Source organism: Schistocerca piceifrons, chromosome 3 (genome assembly GCF_021461385.2).
Source record: "Schistocerca piceifrons isolate TAMUIC-IGC-003096 chromosome 3, iqSchPice1.1, whole genome shotgun sequence".
Lineage (NCBI taxonomy): Eukaryota > Metazoa > Arthropoda > Insecta > Orthoptera > Acrididae > Schistocerca > Schistocerca piceifrons.
The window spans coordinates 706,058,690-706,080,568 of NC_060140.1; the positions used below are offsets into that span (position 1 = coordinate 706,058,690).

The 21,879-nt window shown below is 40.7% G+C and overlaps 1 protein-coding gene across 1 annotated transcript in view; it reads left to right on the forward strand.

Annotated features, from left to right (window-relative positions):
* Nucleotides 1–21,879, forward strand: part of LOC124790110 (probable phospholipid-transporting ATPase IA) — a 355,816-nt gene that overhangs the window by 165,339 nt on the left and 168,598 nt on the right. Inside the window, exons 8-9 of the mRNA XM_047257683.1 lie at nt 1,323–1,418; nt 1,708–1,833. Coding sequence (XP_047113639.1) covers nt 1,323–1,418; nt 1,708–1,833 — 222 coding nt within the window. The remainder of the gene's footprint in view (nt 1–1,322; nt 1,419–1,707; nt 1,834–21,879) is intronic.

Here is a 21,879-nt window from a genome sequence, read left to right on the forward strand (position 1 = left end):
GACAAGATTAATTACAGCACACATAGGGGCATTTCATGCTGTTGTTCTTCCCGCACTCCATAAGTGAATGGAATGGGAAGAAACCCTAATGACTGGTGTAATGGAATGTACTCTCAGTAATGCGCTTCAAGTGGGTTGCAGAGTATACATGTAGATGTAGGTGTAGTTCTTCTACAAGGAGGAGACGCAGCACCAAGTAAATAATCTGGACAAATTACATAGCAGGAAAGAGCATCTTCTGGCCTCTCTTGTCTCTCTGTACTGTATCTGTGAGTTGCCACTTACCAGTGCACATGTCAGAGAAAATGCAATAAATAATGATGATGCAGGGCGGGAAGACTCTTTGCGATTGGGTCTCAAACCCACACCAGAGTTGAACAATAGGGCAGGTGAACAGTGAACCGGCACAACAGGAGCAAGGCAAGAGCAATCTAGGCTACAACAAAGTACGACAAACTTTTGATTCAGTCCTATTGACAGATCAAGTATGAGCCAGATGCAAATTGAGACCAGAGAGGAAAACCAATATCAAAAGCAAAATCATTGGCAAGTAGTAAGCAGTACAGTGGAGATAGTAATGAACACTATTAGATGAAGTGCACAACTGACTGAGCGGTCAATGTGTGGTGGTATTTATGCCAACTGTGAGGGACACTATTGGCCGGTATATTCACGGAGCGAGATGGTTGTACAGTCCAGGCAAGTCCAGCACTGCAGTGACACTGCCCTCTATAGGCCATTGAGATCCATTTTTTCTGGCAGGCATTCAACTTCTGCACATCCCAATACCAGACTCTGCAGATATGCTAAGACAACCATGCATCCATTCTTTCATGAAGGTCGTCCCATCACATCAAAACTTCAGCTGCCAACTAGATTATGCCACTCACCTGAATGCCTGAAGACAATTCAAAAATAGTAGTACAGTTACCAACATGGCAATAATCTCCTGCTCAATTTGCCTAGCAACAGTATTGCAAGTGACAATACCAAGACATCAATAATTGCACTGTATTTTTGCACCTATGTATTACAGACTTGAAAACTCAAGAAAAAGTTTGTAATTTTTTCTCTGAGAGGAAAGAATCACATTTAAAATGAATGACATTTAGAAATTATGCATTTCTTTAAGTGGTCCATCTGATCAGGAAACATAAGCAGATTCATATTGTTTTGAAACCTAACAAATATTGTGTCTTGTGCATTTGTTCTCTACTGTTATAATCCCCCCCCCCCCCCCCCAGAATAGTTTATCATTCTTAAAATTGTGTGCTCAGTCAATGCAGTCGATCACCTTTTGATACAAACTATTAATTTTTCAGGCTATTTTTATTAATATGGATATCGATATGTACCACGAAGAAAGTGATACACCAGCTATGGCAAGGACATCAAATCTGAATGAAGAGCTAGGACAGGTAAAGATTTTTTTGTGCATTACTGATTTAAGATGCAGTATGATTAAACGTTGTGAACAATTTTCTGGTATAACTTGTCACATTGTAATGTCTATTAACACATGTCTAAAATAATACCAACTCATTGATGAGGTCAGCTCTGTGGCTGCTTGATAGCCAAAATCCTGAAAATTCTTATAGGAGAAAGTCTATCTTTTTATTCTCTGTTCTATATACAAATCTTGTTTGAATGCTGTAGTTGTGAATAAATGTTACACACTCTTGAGATGATGTTATGTTTGCAATTTAGGTGAAGTATATATTCTCAGATAAGACTGGCACACTTACAAGAAATATAATGGATTTCAAGAAGTGCTCCATAGCTGAACAAATTTATACTTTAGCAGATAATCCAAATGACACACAGTTAGTGAAGGTAAGTGAAACTGGCTATTTTTTAAAATAAAGATTGTCTTCTCACTTACACACACACACACACACACACACACACACACACACTGGAATTGTGTTTGTCATTTTAGCAAAATGCTGGAAAATGTAGGTAAACATTGTGTTCATAAATTCATTATTTTAAACACGTACTATTGATCATCTTCATTCAGTTCATTCATTCCTACCAAAAGGTGGCATTGTGATGAGCATTTTTATGGGTAACATGTGATTTGCTAGCAGTTTTGCTCCTCAACATTGGAATACCTCACTTTTACTCATGCAGAGACATTTAGTAGTAATTAGGGAACTAGGATGTTGCAATAATTCACCCATTAGGACTAATTTCTGGAAGAAAAATTAGCTCTTTGTTTATATGAATGTTGGTAGAGCTATGTTGAACCAGGGTCATTATGGCACTGCAGAAGCTTCCCATAACCCAGTCTTGTGTTGCTGTTCATACTCCTGTTCTGTCCAGGTCATTTTTAGGGTTTTGTATCTAAAGTGGTAAAAATGAAACCCTTTGTCTGTGTGTGTGTCAAAAAACCGTTCTTATCAGGAACAGATAGACATATCAAGTTGAGATTTATGCCATATACTGAGGTCCACGGTACAACACAGTACAACTAAAGGAAGAAATCCAAAAATTGTTAATTTGTAACTATATCATACAAAAAAATTTTGTTTGTCATTTGATATCCGATTGTCTGTGTGTCTTTTGAGACCCCTTTTTCACATGAATGGGTAGAAGTATCAAGTTGAAATTCATGTCACATACTTAGGTCTGAGGTCCCTTGGTGGTGTAATAAATGTAAGCTTCAAAGTCAATGCAGTCAAAAGATACAGCCATTTATGTCAATATTCTGAAAGGATAGTTGCTACTCACCATATAGCAGAGATGCTGAGTCACATATAGGCACGACAAAAAGACTGTCAAACAAGTAAGCTACATCTACATGACTGCTCTGCAATTCACATTTAAGTGCTTGGCAGAGGGTTCGTCGAACCACAATCATACTATCTCTCTACCATTCCACTTCCGAACAGCGCGTCGGAAAAACAAACGCCTAAACCTTTCTGTTCGAGCTCTGATTTCTCTTATTTTATTTTGATGATCATTCCTACCTATGTAGGTTGGGCTCAACAAAATATTTTCGCATTAGGAAGAGAAAGTTGGTGACTGAAATTTCGTAAACAGATCTCGCTGCGATGAAAAACGTCTTTGCTGTAATGACTTCCATCCCAATTCGCGTATCATATCTGCCACACTCTCTCCCCTACTACATGATAATACAAAACGAGCTGCCCTTTTTTTGCACCCTTTCGATGTCCTCGGTCAATCCCACCTGGTAAGGATCCCACACCGCGCAGCAATATTCTAACAGAGGACGAACGAGTGTAGTGTAAGCTGTCTCTTTAGTGGACTTGTTGCATCTTCTAAGTGTCCTGCCAATGAAATGCAACCTTTGGCTCGCCTTCCCCACAATATTATCTATGTGGTCTTTCCAACTGAAGTTGTTCGTAATTTTAACACCCAGGTACTTAGTTGAACTGACAGCCTTGAGAATTGTACTATTTATTGAGTAATTGAATTCCAACGGATTTCTTTTGGAACTCATGTGGATCACCTCACACTTTTCGTTATTTAGCGTCAACTACCAAGTGCCACACCATACAGCAATCTTTTCTAAATCGCTTTGCAACTGATACTGGTCTTCGGATGACCTTACTAGATGGTAAATTACAGCATCATCTGCGAACAACCTAAGAGAACTGCTCAGATTGTCACCCAGGTCATTTATATAGATCAGGAACGGCAGGGGTCCCAGGACGCTTCCCTGGGGAACACTTGATATCACTTCAGTTTTACTCGATGATTTGCCGTCTATTACTACGAACTGCGACCTTCCTGATAGGAAATCACGAATCCAGTCGCACAACTGAGACGATACCCCATAGGCCCGCAGCTTGCTTAGAAGTCACTTGTGAGGAACGGTGTCAAAAGCTTTCCGGAAATCTAGAAATACGGAATCAACTTCAGATCCCCTGTCGATAGCGGCCATTACTTCGTGCGAATAAAGAGCTAGCTGCGTTGCACAAGAACGATGTTTTCTGAAACCATGCTGATTACGTATCAATAGATCGTTCCCTTTGAGGTGATTCATAATGTTTGAATACAGTATATGCTCCAAAACCCTACTGCAAACTGACGTCAATGATATAGGTCTGTAGTTCGATGGATTACTCCTGCTACCCTTCTTAAACACTAGTGCGACCTGCGCAATTTTCCAATCTGTAGGTACAGATCTATCGGCGAGCGAGCGGTTGTATATGAGTGCTAAGTAGGGAGCTATTGTATCAGCGTAATCTGGAAGGAACCTAATTGGTATACAATCTGGACCTGAAGACTTGCCTGTATCAAGCGATTTGAGTTGCTTCGCAACCCCTAAGGTATCTACTTCTAAGAAACTCATGCTAAGAGCTGTTCGTGTTTCAAATTCTGGAATATTCCATTCATCTTCCCTGGTGAAGGAATTTCGGAAAACTGCATTCAATAACTCCGCTTTAGCGGCACAGTCGTCGGTAACAGTACCATCGGCCCTGCGCAGCAAAGGTATTGACTGCGTCTTGCCGCTTGTGTACTTTACATACGACGAGAATTTCTTTGGATTTTCTACCAAATTTCGGGACAATGTTTCATTGGGGAACCTATTAAAGGCATCTCGCATTGAAGTCCGTGCCAAATTTCGCGCGTCTGTAAATTTTAGCCAGTCTTCGGGATTTCGCGTTCTTCTGAACTTCGCATGCTTTTTCCGTTGCCTCTGCAACAGAGTTCGGACCTGTTTTGTGTACCACAGGGGATCAGTTCCATCTCTTACCAGTTTATGAGGTATGAATCTCTCAATTGCTGTTGCTACTATATCTTTGAATTTGAGCCACATCTCGTCTACATTTGCATAGTCAATTCGGAAGGAATGGAGATTGTCTCTTAGTAAGGTTTCTAGTGACACGTTACCCGCTTTTTTAAATAAAATTATTATGCGTTTGTTTCTGGTGGATTTGGAAGAAACGGTATTGAGCCTAGCTACGACCACCTTGTGATCACTAATCCCTGTATCAGTCATGATGCTCTCTATCAGCTCTGGATTGTTTGTGGCTAAGAGGTCAAGTGTGTTTTCGCAACCATTTACAATTCGTGTGGGTTCGTGGACTATTGTTGTTGTTGTTGTTGTTGTTGTGGTCTTCAATCCTGAGACTGGTTTGATACAGCTCTCCATGATACTCTATCCTGTGCAAGCTTCTTCATCTCCCAGTACCTACTGCAACCTACATCCTTCTGAATCTGCTTAGTGTATTCACCTCTTGGTCTCCCTCTACGATTTTTACCGTCCACGCTGCCCTCCAATGCTAAATTTGTGATCCCTTGATGCCTCAAAACATTTCCTACCAACCGATCCCTTCTTCTAGTCAAGGTGTGCCAAAAACTTCTCTTCTCCCCAATCCTATTCAATACCTCCTCATTAGTTACGCGATCTACCCACCTAATCTTCAGCATTCTTCTGTAGCACCACATTTCGAAAGCTTCTATTCTCTTCTTGTCCAAACTAGTTATCGTCCATGTTTCACTTCAATACATGGCTACACTCCATACAAATACTTTCAGAAACGTCTTCCTGACACTTAAATCTATACTCGATGTTAACAAATTTCTCTTCTTCAGAAATGATTTCCTTGCCATTGCCAGTCTACATTTTATATCCTCCCTACTTCGACCATCATCAGTTATTTTACTCCCTAAATAGCAAAACTCCTTTACTACTTTAAGTGTCTCATTTCCTAATCTAATTCCCTTAGCATCACCCAATTTAATTTGACTACATTCCATTATCCTCGTTTTGCTTTTGTTGATGTTCATCTTATACCCTCCTTTCAAGACACTGTCCATTCCGTTCAACTGCTCTTCCAAGTCCTTTGCTGTCTCTGACAGAATTACAATGTCATCGGTGAACCTCAAAGTTTTTACCTCTTCTCCATGAATTTTAATACCTACTCCGAACTTTTCTTTTGTTTCCTTTACTGCTTGCTCAATATACAGATTGAATAATATCGGGGAGAGGCTACGACCCTGTCTCACTCCTTTCCCAACCACTGCTTCCCTTTCATGTCTTTCGACTCTTATAACTGCCATCTGGTTTCTGTACAAATTGTAAATAGCCTTTTGCTCCCTGTATTTTACCCCTGCCACCTTCAGAATTTGAAAGAGAGTATTCCAGTTAACATTGTCAAAAGCTTTCTCTAAGTCTACAAATGCTAGAAACGTAGGTTTGCCTTTTCTTAATCTTTCTTCTAAGGTAAGTCGTATGGTTAGTATTGCCTCACGTGTTCCAACATTTCTACGGAACCCAAATTAATCTTCCCCGAGGTCCGCTTCTACCAGTTTTTCCATTCGTTTGTGAAGAATTCACGTTAGCATTTTGCAGCTGTGACTTATTAAACTGATAGTTCGGTAATTTTCACATCTGTCAACACCTGCTTTCTTTGGAATTGGAATTATTATATTCTTCTTGAAGTCTGAGGGTATTTCGCCTGTCTCATACATCTTGCTCACCAGATGGTAGAGTTTTGTCAGGACTGGCTCTCCCAAGGCCATCAGTAGTTCTAGTGGAATGTTGTCTACTCCCGGGGCCTTGTTTCGACTCAGGTCTTTCAGTGCTCTGTCAAACTCTTCAGCCGGCCGCGGTGGTCTCGCGGTTCTAGGCGCGCAGTCCGGAACCGTGCGACTGCTACGGTCGCAGGTTCGAATCCTGCCTCGGGCATGGATGTGTGTGATGTCCTTAGGTTAGTTAGGTTTAAGTTGTTCTAAGTTCTAGGGGACTGATGACCACAGCAGTTGAGTCCCATAGTGCTCAGAGCCATTTGAACCATTTTAATCAAACTCTTCACGCAGTATCATATCTCCCATTTCATCTTCATCTACATCCTCTTCCGTTTCCATAATATTGTCCTCAAGTACATCGCCCTTGTATAAACCCTCTATATACTCCTTCCACATTTCTGCCTCCCCTTCTTTGCTTAGAACTTGGTTGCCATCTGAGCTCTTGATATTCATACAAGTGGGTCTCTTCTCTCCAAAGGTGTCTTTAATTTTCCTGTAGGCAGTATCTATCTTACCCCTAGTGAGATAGGCCTCTACATCCTTACATTTGTCCTCTAGCCATCCCTGCTTAGCCATTTTGCACTTCCTGTCGACCTCATTTTTGAGACGTTTGTATTCCTTTTTGCCTGCTTCATTTACTGCATTTTTATATTTTCTCCTTTCATCAATTAAATTCAATATTTCTTCTGTTACCCAAGGATTTCTATTAGCCCTCGTCTTTTTACCTACTTGATCATCTGCTGCCTTCACTACTTCATCCCTCAGAGCTACCCATTCTTCTTCTACTGTATTTCTTTCCCCCATTCCTGGCAATTGTTCCCTTATGCTCTCCCTGAAACTCTCTACAACCTCTGGTTCTTTCAGTTTATCCAGGTTCCATCTCCTTAAATTCCCACCTTTTTGCAGTTTGTTCAGTTTCAATCTGCAGTTCATAACCAATTGATTGTGGTCAGAATCCACATCTGCCCCTGGAAATGTCTTACAATTTAAAACCTGGTTCCTAAATCTCTGTCTTACCATTATATAATCTATCTGATACCTTTTAGTATCTCCAGGATTCTTCCAGGTATACAACCTTCTTTTATGATTCTTGAACCAAGTGTTAGCTATGATTAAGTTATGCTCTGTGCAAAATTCTACAAGGTGGCTTCCTCTTTCATTTCTTCCCTCCAATCCATATTCACCTACCATGTTTCCTTCTCTCCCTTTTCCTACTGACGAATTCCAGTCACCCATGACTATTAAATTTTCGTCTCCCTTCACTACCTGAATAATTTCTTTTATCTCGTCATACATTTCATCTATTTCTTCATCATCTGCAGAGCTAGTTGGCATATAAACTTGTACTACTGTAGTAGGCATGGGCTTTGTGTCTATCTTGGCCACAATAATGCGTTCACTATGCTGTTTGTAGTATCTAACCCTCACTCCTATTTTTTTTATTCATTATTAAACCTACTCCTGCATTACCCCTATTTGATTTTGTATTTATAACCCTGTAATCACCTGACCAAAAGTCTTGTTCCTCCTGCCACCGAACTTCGCTAATTCTCATTATATCTAACTTTAACCTATCCATTTCCCTTTTTAAATTTTCTAACCTACCTGCCCGATTAAGGGATCTGACATTCCACGCTCCGATCCGTAGAACGCCAGTTTTCTTTCTCCTGATAACGACGTCCTCCTGGGTAGTCCCCGCCCGGAGATCCGAATGGGGGACTATTTTACCTCTGGAATATTTTACCCAAGAGGACGCCATCATCATTTAATCATACAGTAAAGCTGCATGTCCTCGGGAAAAATTACGGCTGTAGTTTCCCCTTGCTTTCAGCCGTTCGCAGTACCAGCACAGCAAGGCCGTTTTGGTTAATGTTACAAGGCCAGATCAGTCAATCATCCAGACTGTTGCCCCTGCAACTACTGAAAAGGCTGCTGCCCCTTTTCAGGAACCACACGTTTGTCTGGCCTCTCAACAGATGCCCCTTCGTTGTGGTCGCACCTACGGTACGGCCATATGTATCGCTGAGGCACGCAAGCCTCCCCACCAACGGCAAGGTCCATGGTTCATGGGGGGACTAACTGCTATGGACTAACTGCTCGAAATAATTTTCGGAGAAAGCATTTAGGACAATCTTGGAAGATGTTTTCTGCCTACCACCGGTTTTGAACAAGTATTTTTGCCAACATATCGAGGGATGGTTGAAGTCCCCACCAACTATAACCGTATGAGTGGTGTATTTATTTGTTACGAGACTCAAATTTTCTCTGAACTGTTCCGCAACTATATCATCGGTGTCTGGGGTTCGGTAGAAGGAGCCAATTATTAACTTAGTTCGGCTGTCAAGTATAACCTCCACTCATACCAATTCGCACGGAGTATCTACTTCGACTTCACTACAAGATAAACCACTACTGACAGACACAAACACTCCACCACCAATTCTGCCTAATCTATCTTTCCTGAACACTGTCTGAGACTTCGTAAAAATTTCTACAGAACTTATTTCAGGCTTTAGCCAGCTTTCTGTACCTATAACGATTTCAGCTTCTGTGCTTTCTATTAGTGCTTGAAGCTCAGGGACTTTCCCAGCACAACTACAACAATTTACAAATACAATTCCGACTGTTCCTTGATCCAAGCACGTCCTGTATTTGCCATGCACCCTTTGAGATTACAGTCCACCCCGTACTTTCCCGAGGCCTTCTAACCTAAAAAGCCGCCCAGTCCACGCCACACAGCTCCCGCTACCCGTGTAGCCGCCAGCTGAGTGTAGTGAACTCCTGACCTATTCAGCGGAACCCGAAACCCCACCACCCTATGGCGCAAGTCAAGGAATCTGCAGCCTTAAACGGCCTTCATCCTCTGCTACAGAGTGAAAATTCGTCCTGGATAATCTAAGTTGTTAACCAAGCCATTCTTGCTTCTTCCATTATGGGCACTTTCCCTTTGTCAGCAAAATCATGGCACATGCTCCTTATGTTTTCTGTAACCTAAGTCTAATACCTGGTTTCACATTATTTGTGAGCTGGTCTTCTGCATTTAGTTTTCTCCATAGCACCCGGCCCACAGCTTTCCCTTTATTGCTATCTGTCAGCAAGTCTCTCTTTCTTTCATTTGATTTTGCTACCAACCTAGTATTAACATAAATCCTATGAGTTTCCTGCAACCGACTTTGCTTTGCAGGTGACAAAGGTTTATGCTGTATTCCACATTACACATCAAACTGTTTGACAACTGGAATGTCAGTTGTGTTGTCAGAATTTTCTTCTTAGCTTTTTTACTTACTACCATTTACAAATTCCCATCATCTCTCTCCTTGTCAACCTATCTAATTCAAAATACGTATTTCTAATTGTGCCTGAAGGCTTCTTCCTTTGTTTTATGATTCCATTATATGTATTTTTACAGCTCCATGGAAGAGCCTAATCAAATACTTTCCTAACTTCCCAACTTTAGTCATCCCAGTGAAACACCAAACTATTCCCTAACATGTTATACGCAGACTGCATAACTTACACCAACATCCACAATTATTGCACATGTTGCTGATGTTTTGATGATGGGAAAGCAGTAATGTGCACTTTAACTAGAATAAGGAACTACTGAACACTTAACAAGAAACAGTGAGTATCTTGAGATGAGGAGTACAACGAAATATTAATGTGCAATGGTCAGAAGGTGGAAGTAAGAAGTATTCAGATATTCACTTAAAACAAATTTCATTTTACAGAAAACATGGAATAAAAAAACTGACTTCTTTAATGTTCTTAACACTAATATTAAATGTACACAATTAGAAAAAATATGGAAACATATATAAGTGACAAACTTTTGATTGTAGCAGTAAACAACTAAGTCATAAATTTTTTATTTGCGTTAATATGTAGTGATACTTCCATTCTGTCAAATTACTATCAGTTTTGATACCAAGTACCTCCATCAGGCCATACCCCTGGTGTGCAGTCATCTCTCTCTCTTACCCAAGTAGGTATGTCAAACAATGGAAAATCCAGGACGGAATGCAACAGTATTCTGAAAAGGGTAGTTGCTACTCACCATATAGTGGAGATGCTGAGTCACAGACAGGCACAACAAAAAGACTGTCACAAAATAAGCTTTCGGCCAACAAGGTCTTTGTCGAGAATAGAAGAGAGAGAGACACACACACACACACACACACACACACACACACACACACACACACACACACACACACACACACAGTCTGATCTGCCAGAGACTGTGTTGTGTGTGTGAGTTGCATTTGTGTGTGTGTGTGTGTGTGTGTGTGTGTGTGTGTGTGTATCTCTGTTGTCTATTTTTGATAAAGGTCTTGTTGGCCAAAATCTAATTTTGTGACAGTCTTTTTGTGGTGCCTATCTGCAACTCAGCATCTGTGCTGTATGGTGAATAGCAATTATTCTTTTCATAATATTGTTACGAGGGTGGTTTGAAAAGTTCTTGGAATCACCAGAGAGGTCAGCGCTAGCGCAATGAGTTGTTCATGTTATATTCATTGGACTGTTGCCTGTAAACATGTGCCATGTCAGTGCTCTTGGAAGAGAACTGTGCCAGGCACGTGGCTCTGATGTTGTTCCCACATAGTGATTTGTGCAGATAGAATAAAATCGAGATTCAAGCAGTGATTAAGTAATTCATAAAGAAAGGTATGAAAGCAAAGGACATTCATGCCAATTTCCAGAATACACTGGAGGACTCTGCTTCTTCATATTCAGCTGTTGCCAAGTGGACAAATGAATTTAAATTTGGTCGGGAGAGCTCAGATGATGATCCACACAGTGGTCGGCCATGATGTGTCACTACTCCAGAAATCATTGCAAAAGTGCACAAAACGGTCATGGAGGATCGTTGATTGAAAGTGTGTGAAATTGCTCACGCTTGCCAGATGTCATCTGAAAGGGTATATCACAATTTAACTGAAGAATTAGAAATGAGAAAATTCTCTGCAAGATGGGTGCTGTGACTCTTGATGTTGGATCAAAAACACATGAGAATGGACATACCCGAACAACGTTTGGCCCATTTTAGAAGAAACTAACAAGATTTTTTTGCGCCGGTTTGTAACCACAGATGAAACTTGGGTGCACTACTATACCGCAGAGACAAAACAACAGTCAAAGCAGTGGAAACATGCTGATTCTCCATCACCAAAGAAAGCAAAGACAATTCCTTTGGTGGGAAAGGTCATGGCATCAGTGTTCTGGGATGCGAAGGGGATTCTCTCCCCACTAAGCAAACAATTACTGGGGAATACTATGCTAACCTCCTGGACAAATTGCAACAAAAGATATGTGAAAAAAGGTCAGGTTTAGCAAGGAAGAAAGTCATCTTCCGTCAAGACAATGCACACCCACAGACATGTGCCGTCACCATGGCAAAATTACACAAACTAAGGTATGAATTGTTGCCACACCCACCTTATTTGCTTGATTTGGGCCTTTCAGACTTCCATCTCTTACCGAAACTGAAAATTTTTCTTGGTGGACAAAGATTCACTTCAGATGAAGAATTGATAGCCGGAGTTGACAACTATTTTGCAGGCCTGGAGGAAACTCATTTTTGAGATAGGATCAAGGCACTGGAACATCTTTGGACCAAGTGCATTAATTTACAAGGAGAATACATTGAAAAATGAGAGTTTCAGAGATGTAAGTACTTTCTTTCTATTTCGTTCTGAGAACTTTTCAAACCATCCTCATATATTCCAGGTAGGTATGTCATATACTTCATGTCAGGGGATGACCTGATAATGGCACTTGCTTCTGAAATCAGTAGTCATTTCACAGAATAGAAGTATGACTACAGACTAAAGCAGATAAACCCTAGATGTAGCCAGAGACTCAAATACAGACAAAAACTAAACAAAGCAAAAATTAGCATCTGGAGGGCCACACTTGAAGTGTTCACTGAATTCGAAAGTAAAATTTTATCTACTGACTTGACAGAAAATCGTAAGTTTTTGTCTTATGTTAAATCGGTAAATGGATCGAAGCCATCTATCCAGACACTCTGTGACGATAATGGCATTGAAACAGAGGATGACACAGAAAAGCCAAAATACTAATTGCCTTTCTACAAGACTGTTTCACAGAGGAAGAGGGCACTGTAATTTCCTTTTCCAAATTGTCTCACAAATGACTAAATAACAGGTCAAAATAAGTGATCAAGGGATGGAAAAGCAATTGAAATCACTCAACAAACTAAAGGCCACTGGATCTGATGGTATAACAGACCAATTCTGTGAAACAACTTGCCTGTCTTGTACCAGCTGAGATCATAGGTATCTGGAGGAACAGAGCATTCTTGATGATTGGTAAAAAGCACGTGTCATTCCCATTTTCAAGAAGAGTCATTGAACTGATGCACAAAATTATAGGCCAATTCTCTGAAGTCAGTCTGTGGTAGAACTTTGAAACATGTTTGAAGCTTGTGTTTTATGACATTTCTGGAGACTGAAAATCTCCTCTGTAGGAATCAACATGGGTTCTGAAAATACTCATGGAAAACTCGGCTCATTCTGTTCACCTACAAAACCAAGAAAGCAGTAGATACAGGTACCCAGGTAGATGCCATTTTCATTGACATCTGTGAGGCATTCAGTACACTTCTGCACTGCTACCTTTCTAAAAAAAAAAAAAAAAAAATATATATATATATATATATATATATATATATATATATATATATATATATATATATATATATATATATATATATATATAAAAAAAAACAAAGATGAGGTGACTTACCGAACAAAAGCGCTGGCAGGTCGATAGACACACAAACAAACACAAACATACACACAAAATTCAAGCTTTCGCAACAAACTGTTGCCTCATCAGGAAAGAGGGGAAGACGAAAGGAAGTGGGTTTTAAGGGAGAGGGTAAGGAGTCATTCCAATCCCGGGAGCGGAAAGACTTACCTTAGGGGGAAAAAAGGACAGGTATACACTCGCACACACGCACATATCCATCCACACATACAGACACAAGCAAATATGTCTGCTTGTGTCTGTATGTGTGGATGGATATGTGCGTGTGTGCGAGTGTATACCTGTCCTTTTTTTCCCCCTAAGGTAAGTCTTTCCGCTCCCGGGATTGGAATGACTCCTTACCCTCTCCCTTAAAACCCACTTCCTTTCGTCTTCCCCTCTCCTTCCCTCTTTCCTGATGAGGCAACAGTTTGTTGCGAAAGCTTGAATTTTGTGTGTATGTTTGTGTTTGTTTGTGTGTCTATCGACCTGCCAGCGCTTTTGTTCGGTAAGTCACCTCATCTTTGTTTTTATATATAATTTTTCCCACGTGGAATGTTTCCTTCCATTATATATATATATACAGAATGTCAGACCAATTGTGTGACTGGGATGAAGAGTTTCTAGCAAACATAACAAAGTATGTCATTCCGAATGAAGAGGTGTCTTCAGATGTAAAAGTAACTTCAGTCATGCCCCAAGGGAATGTTATAGAACCATTATTTTCTAAATGTACATAAATGACCTAGTAGATAATGTTGGAAGTCCCATGAGATTTTTCATGGATATTGTTGTATGCAGAGACATCGCAACACTAGAAAATTGTAGCAAGATGCAGGAAGACCTGCAGAGGATCCAGGCTTGGTGCAGGGAATGGTAGCTGATCCTCAGCATAAATTGTGTATACATGGGCAGAAATACCCTTTATTGTACAATTACATGATTGCAGAACAGTCACTCAAAGCAGCTACTCCCGTAAAATATCTCAGAATTTGGTGGCTATGGGGTGATTTGAAATGTAACAATCACAAAAATTAGTCAAATTCCAGCCTGAAATGTATTGGAAAAATCCCGAGGAAATGTAGTCCCTTAATAAAGTAACTAGCTTACAAAACAGTTATTTGACCAGTACTTGAATATTGCTCACCAGTCTCGTATCTGTACCAGATAGGACTGATAGAGGAAATAGAGAAGATCCAAAAGTAGCAGCATATATTTATTTTTTCTACAGGTTCATTTAATAAGTGCAAAAGCATCACAAAGATGCTCAGCGAACTCCAGTGGCAGGCACTGCAAGAGAGGTGTTCTGCATCACAGTGTGATTTGTTGTTAAAGTTACGGTTGTGTATGTTCCATGAAGAGTCAGTCAGTATATTGCTTCATCCTATGTATATCTCGTGAAAAGACCATGAAGATAAAATTAGAGAGATTTGAATCCACATGGTGGCTTACTAGCAGTTGTTCTTCCAACAAACCATTCATGACTGGAACGGGAAAAGGAGGAAGTGGCACTTGGGTGCAAAATACCCTCTGCCACAAACTGTTAGATGGCTTGCAGAATGTAGATGTAGATAGGGATACATAATTTTTATGAAAGCTGTTTTTACTTTTGCTTTGTGATTGAATTCTGATTAATCAAAAATAATACTGAATGTTCCAAATTTACAATGAGCCACTTGATATAACACCAAAAAGTGAGGCAAATATTGGTCTGGCACCTTGTTTATACCATAGTTACAAATTTCACTGTCAAACCACTAGGGGGAATAAAATGAAACTGCACAATTTTCACTAAATGTCATTAAACATTTACTGTCTCAAATGTAAACTCCATGACATCTAAGGTTTGTAAATCAAAAGAGGCCAAATAGTTGTGCCTTATCTCATATACGTATTTAGGCAAGCGATGGAATTATTGTTACAGCTTGTCAAATGAAATATCATCCATTCCAAAATTATGTATAGATGTCATTCTTCAGTTCACCAGAAAGTATAAGTCCCATAGTAAAAGATATAGGCTTCAGGTGAGAAGTATGAGGTGTCCCCTGGCCAAATCTCTTGATGTACGTCTTCCTGTAGTACTCAAATGTGGAATTAGGCATTGTCTTGGAGAAGTATGCTTCCATCACACAGTAGCCCCATCCCAACTGTTGCACTGTGCTGCCTTTAAGTGTGCACATTCATTTATTCACACATCAGGTTCTGTAAATCCCATTTATAGGCAGAAGCTGAAGGTAAGGCAACTTTTGTAAAGTATACTAGCAGCTACATTGGGGGGGAAAAAAAACACTGCTTATTGCTTATTTATTCTGTTGTGGCTTTCAACTGTTACTTCATACTAAACAATTATGTAACTTCACCTATTTCATAGACCACTACAGCTGCCTATGTATTGGAAAAGCTAAAGAAACATATTAAATATGAGGGTGTGCTGAAAAATAATGCCTCCAAATTTTTTATGTGAAAACTCTTAAAACTTTTTAAATAAAACAAATGTTATTGACAGTCTAAAAACTTAGTCTTCATTTCTATATATTTGCAGCCCTCTTATGCTAGAGGGTTCCAAGTTGTGTCTAACATGATGGTGTATAATGTAACTATGTCGGTGTGTGAGAAACAGCGTTCTGTTATGAAGTTTCAAACACAAAGAGTTCATTCCCACATTTAGCAGTGTCTCCATCAGCATGAAAATGCCAGTCCACACACAAGTGCTTCAACTCCTGCAACAATCCTATACTTTGGGTTCATTTTCATCAATCATGCTCCATACAGTCCCGACTTGACCCTATCCAGTTTTCTTGTTACCAAAACTTAAAGAATACCTTCAGCATGCCCTCATTTTTTGTTAATAAGAAACTATATCCCTGAGTCCAGATATCCTCCTAAATTGTTGTATCGGAGGAGTGGCTAATATGGCACTGTTCCACTTATTTATGAACTTCAGTGAGTTTTCAATTTATTGTCTTATGTTGATTGATGACCTGTTGCTTTTGCATTGGAATATTAAATTTCATTCAGAAGCTGAGATGGGATGCCTGTTCTATGTGGAAATTACTTTTTAATTTTAGTATTGTAGTAGACTATGTACTAGTGGATAGGCAGATGATGAGCAGCCTCACAGATGGTAAGGTCATTCCATCTGAGGCCTTAGACAGTGACCATCGGCTCTTGGTAGCCACCCTGAGAGAGAAAAAAGATAGGAGGGCAACAGATATACAGGAGAAAAGGTTGAAGACATGGATGCTGAAAGAGGATGAACGGAGGACCCAGTACTAGACACTGATCAGGAAGAAGCTGCCAAAGGAAGATCAGAGAACAGTGGAAGAAGAATGGGGAGATTTTAAGAGGGCTCTAGTTGAGGCAGCTGAGAGTGTGTGCGGAAGAACTAGCACAAAGAGGAGAAGTAAGGAAACCCCATGGTGGAACAACATATGTGAAGAGGCAGTACTTCGAAAGAACAAAGCCTTCAGAGAATGGTTCCAGACTCGAACAGAGGAAGCTAGGGTAAAATATAAGGAAAGCAAGAAAGCGGCACAGACCATAGTAAGGGCGGAGAAGAAGAAGTGGATGGGAAAATGGACAAGAATGTTAGAAGAGGACAGTGAAGGGAACAAAAAAGTACTTTACACCATGGTAAGAAATAAGAGGAACGACAGAAGCGAGTGCCTGAGGATCATGGATAATAATGGAAGAGTTGTGGAGGAAATGCATGAGCTCAAAAAGATTTGGAAGGAGTACTTTGAAGATCTGTTGAATGCCGCCAAGCGGGTAACTAACAGCGATGGAGAGCCTAAGGCAGCAGACGATTATAATAGTGGGGAAATTGGTGATCTAACTTGGAATGAAGTGGAAGAAGCCATAAAGAGGATGAAAGGGGGCAAGGCACCAGGTTGGGACGAAGTAACAGTGGATATGATACGAGCAGCAGGAGAAGTAGGAACCCAGTGGCTATACAGAATGCTGAAGGTGGTGTGGAAGGAGAACAGAATTCCTGAGGATTGGAAGAAAGGAATTATAGTCCCGATCTTCAAGAAAGGGGATAAAAGGAGATGTGAGAACTACAGAGGAATCACCCTGCTATGCCACTGTGGAAAAATCTATGAAAAGATCCTGGAGAAGAGAATAAGAAGCAGTATTGAAAGTAGACTGCAAGAGGAGCAGTATGGTTTCAGACCGGGAAGATCAACAATGGACCTCATATTTGCGGTAAGGCAACTGCAGGAAAGGCACTATGAGTACGGGAAGGACTTAATCATGGCCTTTTTAGATATTGAGAAGGCGTATGACAGTATCTGTAGGGACAAGCTCTGGGATGTGCTGAACGCAAAAGGGATAGATGAAGAGAGAACACGAAAAGTCAGAAAAATGTATGAGGGAAGTGAGAGTTGTGTGAAAGTGGGGAGGGAACGTACTCCATGGTTCAAGCTGGAAAATGGGCTGCGACAGGGAAGTGCACTTTCGCCTTTATTGTTCATTATTGTTATGGATGAAATCCTACAGCAAGTATCAGATGCAATTGGAGCAGTGCTTTTTGCCGATGACCTGATGTTATGGGGAAATTGCGAGAAGGAGGTGCAAGAGTAGTTAGATGTATGGGAGGCAACGGCAGCACATTATGGAATGCATTTCTCTGCAAAGAAAAGTGAAATAATTGTCACAACAAGGAAGAAGAAAAGGCCAAATGTGTATATAACTTGTGGAGGGGAAAAACTACAAGTGGTAGAGAACTTCAAGTACCTGGGAAGCATGATTGAAAGTAAGGGGGGAAACGCAATGGAAATAAATGAAAGGTGCAGAAAAGCAGGGCAGTTCTACAAATGCATTAGGGGGCTTATTTGGAGCAAGGAGGTGCCACAGAAATCCAAGGGAATTATATACCGAACCTACTTTGTCCCCATATTGGCATACGGAAGTGAGACATGGGTAATGCACAAAAGCGACAAAAGTAGAATACAGGCTAGTGAAATGAAGTTCCAGAGGAGCAGGTTGAGTGTAACAAGACGAGACAGATTGCGAAATGTGTATGTGAGGGAAAGACTAAAGGAGGAACCAGTACAGGACAGGATAGAAAAATCAGGACTGCAGTGGTATGGACACATGAAGAGAATGGATGAGGGAAGAATTCCAAAGAGGATGTTTGATCTGCAACTGGAGGGGAAGAGGCCCAGAGGAAGACCAAGAGATAGATGGGTGAAGGAAGTGAAGGAATGTGTGATGAGAAGAGGAGAGAACTGGACGAAGGTGGAAGAGGGGGAATGGTGGAAAGACAGAACACGATGGAGAGGCTTGTGTTCCCGACAGACCCAGCCAGTGGCTGGAAACTGTCCAAGATGATGATGAGTATTGTGGTATGATGTGGATACTTTGTCCTAAATACACTTGATATGAGGGCATGCTGGAAAGTAATGTCTCTGAAAGTTTTATGTGAAAACTTTTAAAGCTTTGTAAATAAAACAAATTTATTAACATTCAGCACCATATTCTTCATATCTACATATTAATTTTTCATGTCATGGAAAAGCCAGGATGAAATAATGACAAAATTATGAAAAGGATAGATTTATAACAATACAAAATTATTTAATTGGATAGATTTTAAAAAATCTACTCACACATATAAAAGATGGTTGAAGTTGGCAAGCTTTTGGAGCTAGGGGCTCCTTCTTAAGGCAGGAGGACTGAAGGGGACAGAAGAGGTGTGAGAGAAAAGGACTGGAGAGGTCTAGGAAAAGGGGTGGATTTCGGGAAGTCGCCCAGAACCACAGATCAGGGGAGACTTACCAGATGGGATAAGAAGGAAAGACTGATTGTTGGGGACTACATCAGGCAAGATTTTGAAATGTGAGAGCTTAAAGGTGGAAGACATGGTAATATGCAGACAGAGATTACTGCTGAAACATCATGCATGAGTTAATAAGAATGAAAAGCTAAGTGCCTTGTACATAACAGAGCTGGGAGGGGGTGAAAAATAGATGGGTAAGACAATAAAACACGTAGAAAACTAAAACGGAGTGAAGCGAAGAATAGTTCCAGTGAAGAAATGTTGAGACAGAAGAAATTAACGTAAATTAAGGCCAGGTGGGTACAAAGACTCCCCTCATACATAAAAAATACCAGCCATTTCCTAGATCGCCTGAAATCCGTGCCCGTCCCACTCCCACCACACACCTTGCTTGTCGCCATTGATGCCGCCTCTCTCTATACCAACATCCTGTGTGTACATGGTCTGTCAGTTGCTGAACATTTCCTCAGTCAGTGCCCACCTGATTTGAAACCTATGACATCCTTCCTACTCACCTTAAACAACTTTACATTCACCAACTACTACTTCATCTTTGAGAGGCAAACATACAAACAGATAAGGGTTACAACCATGGGAACCAGGATGGCTCCTTCCTTTGCCAACCTTTTCATACGTCACTTGGAGGGGGCTTTCCTGGGATCCATAAGTCTTCAGCCCCTGGTTTGGGTTAGATACATTGGTGATATCTTTACCATATGGACTCATGGTGAAGCTGAAGCTGACCTGCTAAAATTCCAGGAATCTCTGAATACCTTCTCCCAATTAAATTTCACATGGTCCTATTCCAGATCCCTTGCCACCAAATCCCTTGCCACTTTCCTCAGTCTTGATCTAGTCCTCAGTGAAGGCCAACTACACACTTCTGTCCACATTAAACCTATCAACAACCAACAGTACTTACATTTTGACAGTTGCCATCCTTTCCATGTCAAATGTTCCTTCCCATACAACCGTGGCATTTCAGACAAACGTATTTGTTGGGATGCAGACTCTTTACAGCAGTACACCACCATTCTCATCTCAGCCTTCACTGCACATAATTACCTCACCAGCCTGGTTAAAAAGCAGGTATCCAGGGCCATCACATTCAATCCTGGTACCTCTGATCCCTCCAAAAAACAACTTCAGAGCACACCATTGGTGACTCAATATTATCCTGGTCTGGAATGTGTTAATCAGCTACGTCAACAGGGCCATGACTTCCAAAAATCATGCCCTGAAATGAGATCCATTCTGTCTGAATTTTTGCCCACCACACCTAGAATAACTTTCTGTCACCCTCCCAACCTCTGCAATATGCTTCTCAGACCCTATGCTCCTTCTGCACCCATTTCCCTACCCTGTGGCTCCTACCCCTGTGACCATCCCTCTGCAAGACTTGCCCTATGTGCCCTCCTACCACCACCACCTATAAAAGCCCTGTTACTGGCAAAACATACACTATCAAAGGCATAGCCAGTGGCGAAATGACATATCATATACCAGCTGTTACGTAAACACTATTCTGCCTTCTACATTGGCATGACTACCACCAAATTATCAATGGGCATAAGCAGAGGGTGTATATTGGCAACTCGCAATATCCTGTTAAGAGCAGTCTTTACAACATGACATTCATGACCTCAGCACCTGTTTCACCACATGTGCCATCCTTTTCCTTTACCCCTCTTCCTTCTCCTTCTGCCTGAAGAAGGAGCCACTGGCTCCAAAAGCTTGCCAATTACAACAGTCTTTTATGTGTGTGTTCTGTCGCCAATTGAAAAGGATAGATTTCTACTCACTGTATAGTGGAGATGTTGAGTCAGACAGGCACAACAAGGACTGCTATAGTCACTCTGACGACAAACATATTCCTCCCAATGAGAGAGGAGTTTGTTGATACTGTCACTGTAGAAGTTCTGCTTTGTTGACGGAGCCACAACCGCAGCTTTGCTTGCACCACTTCAGCATTATCAAAGTGATGTCCTTGAAAGTGTTCTTTATGTTTTGGAAATATGAAAATCGAATAGGGCCAAGTCAGGACTTTATGGAGGGTTATTGACGACAGTGAACGCAATGCATCAGATTGTTGCACTGTTCATGTGTCGTATAGCATAGTAATGCTGAAGGAGAAGGTGCTCCGTGTGTGGATGAACTCTTCAAGTTTGAAACTCGATTGTAGCATGCTTTTTGTCACACACTGACTAATTATGTTACACATCAACATGTACATGCTGCAATTTCAAGTGTTCTAACAGCAGTGAGCAGCAGTTATGCAGAAATAAGATGTAGAGTGTTAGTAATGTCTATGTATTTAAAAAGCTGTAAGAGTTTTCACATAAAAATTTTGGAGGTATTACTTTTTAGCTCACCTTTGTATTTAGCCACAAATATCATTAGGAAGTCAATGTGTTGGCATATGTTGTGTATCATCCCCTAGGTTCTTGAGGAGGCTTCTTAAAATTGTGCAGTTATCAACTTGTAATATTCTTATTACATGCTTCTGTAGAATAAATATTTTTTGATCTTAGGTGCATTACCCCAGATGATTATGCCATAGGACCAGTAGGGAGTGAAAAATAAACCTGCAATCCCATGTTCAGGTCAACATACTGAGGGAGATTTTTGATTGCAGTCAAGATGACCTGAGCTTAACTTATGCACATGCTGTTGCAACCTCAGTTTGTTACCCATCTGAAAGCCTAGGAACATTGCACATAGCTCTTGTATAGTGTATACCCGCAGATCTCTAGTTCCGATATCTACAAGTCATTCTTTTTTGATTGGAGTTAGTTAACATAAATGCCATCCAGTATTGA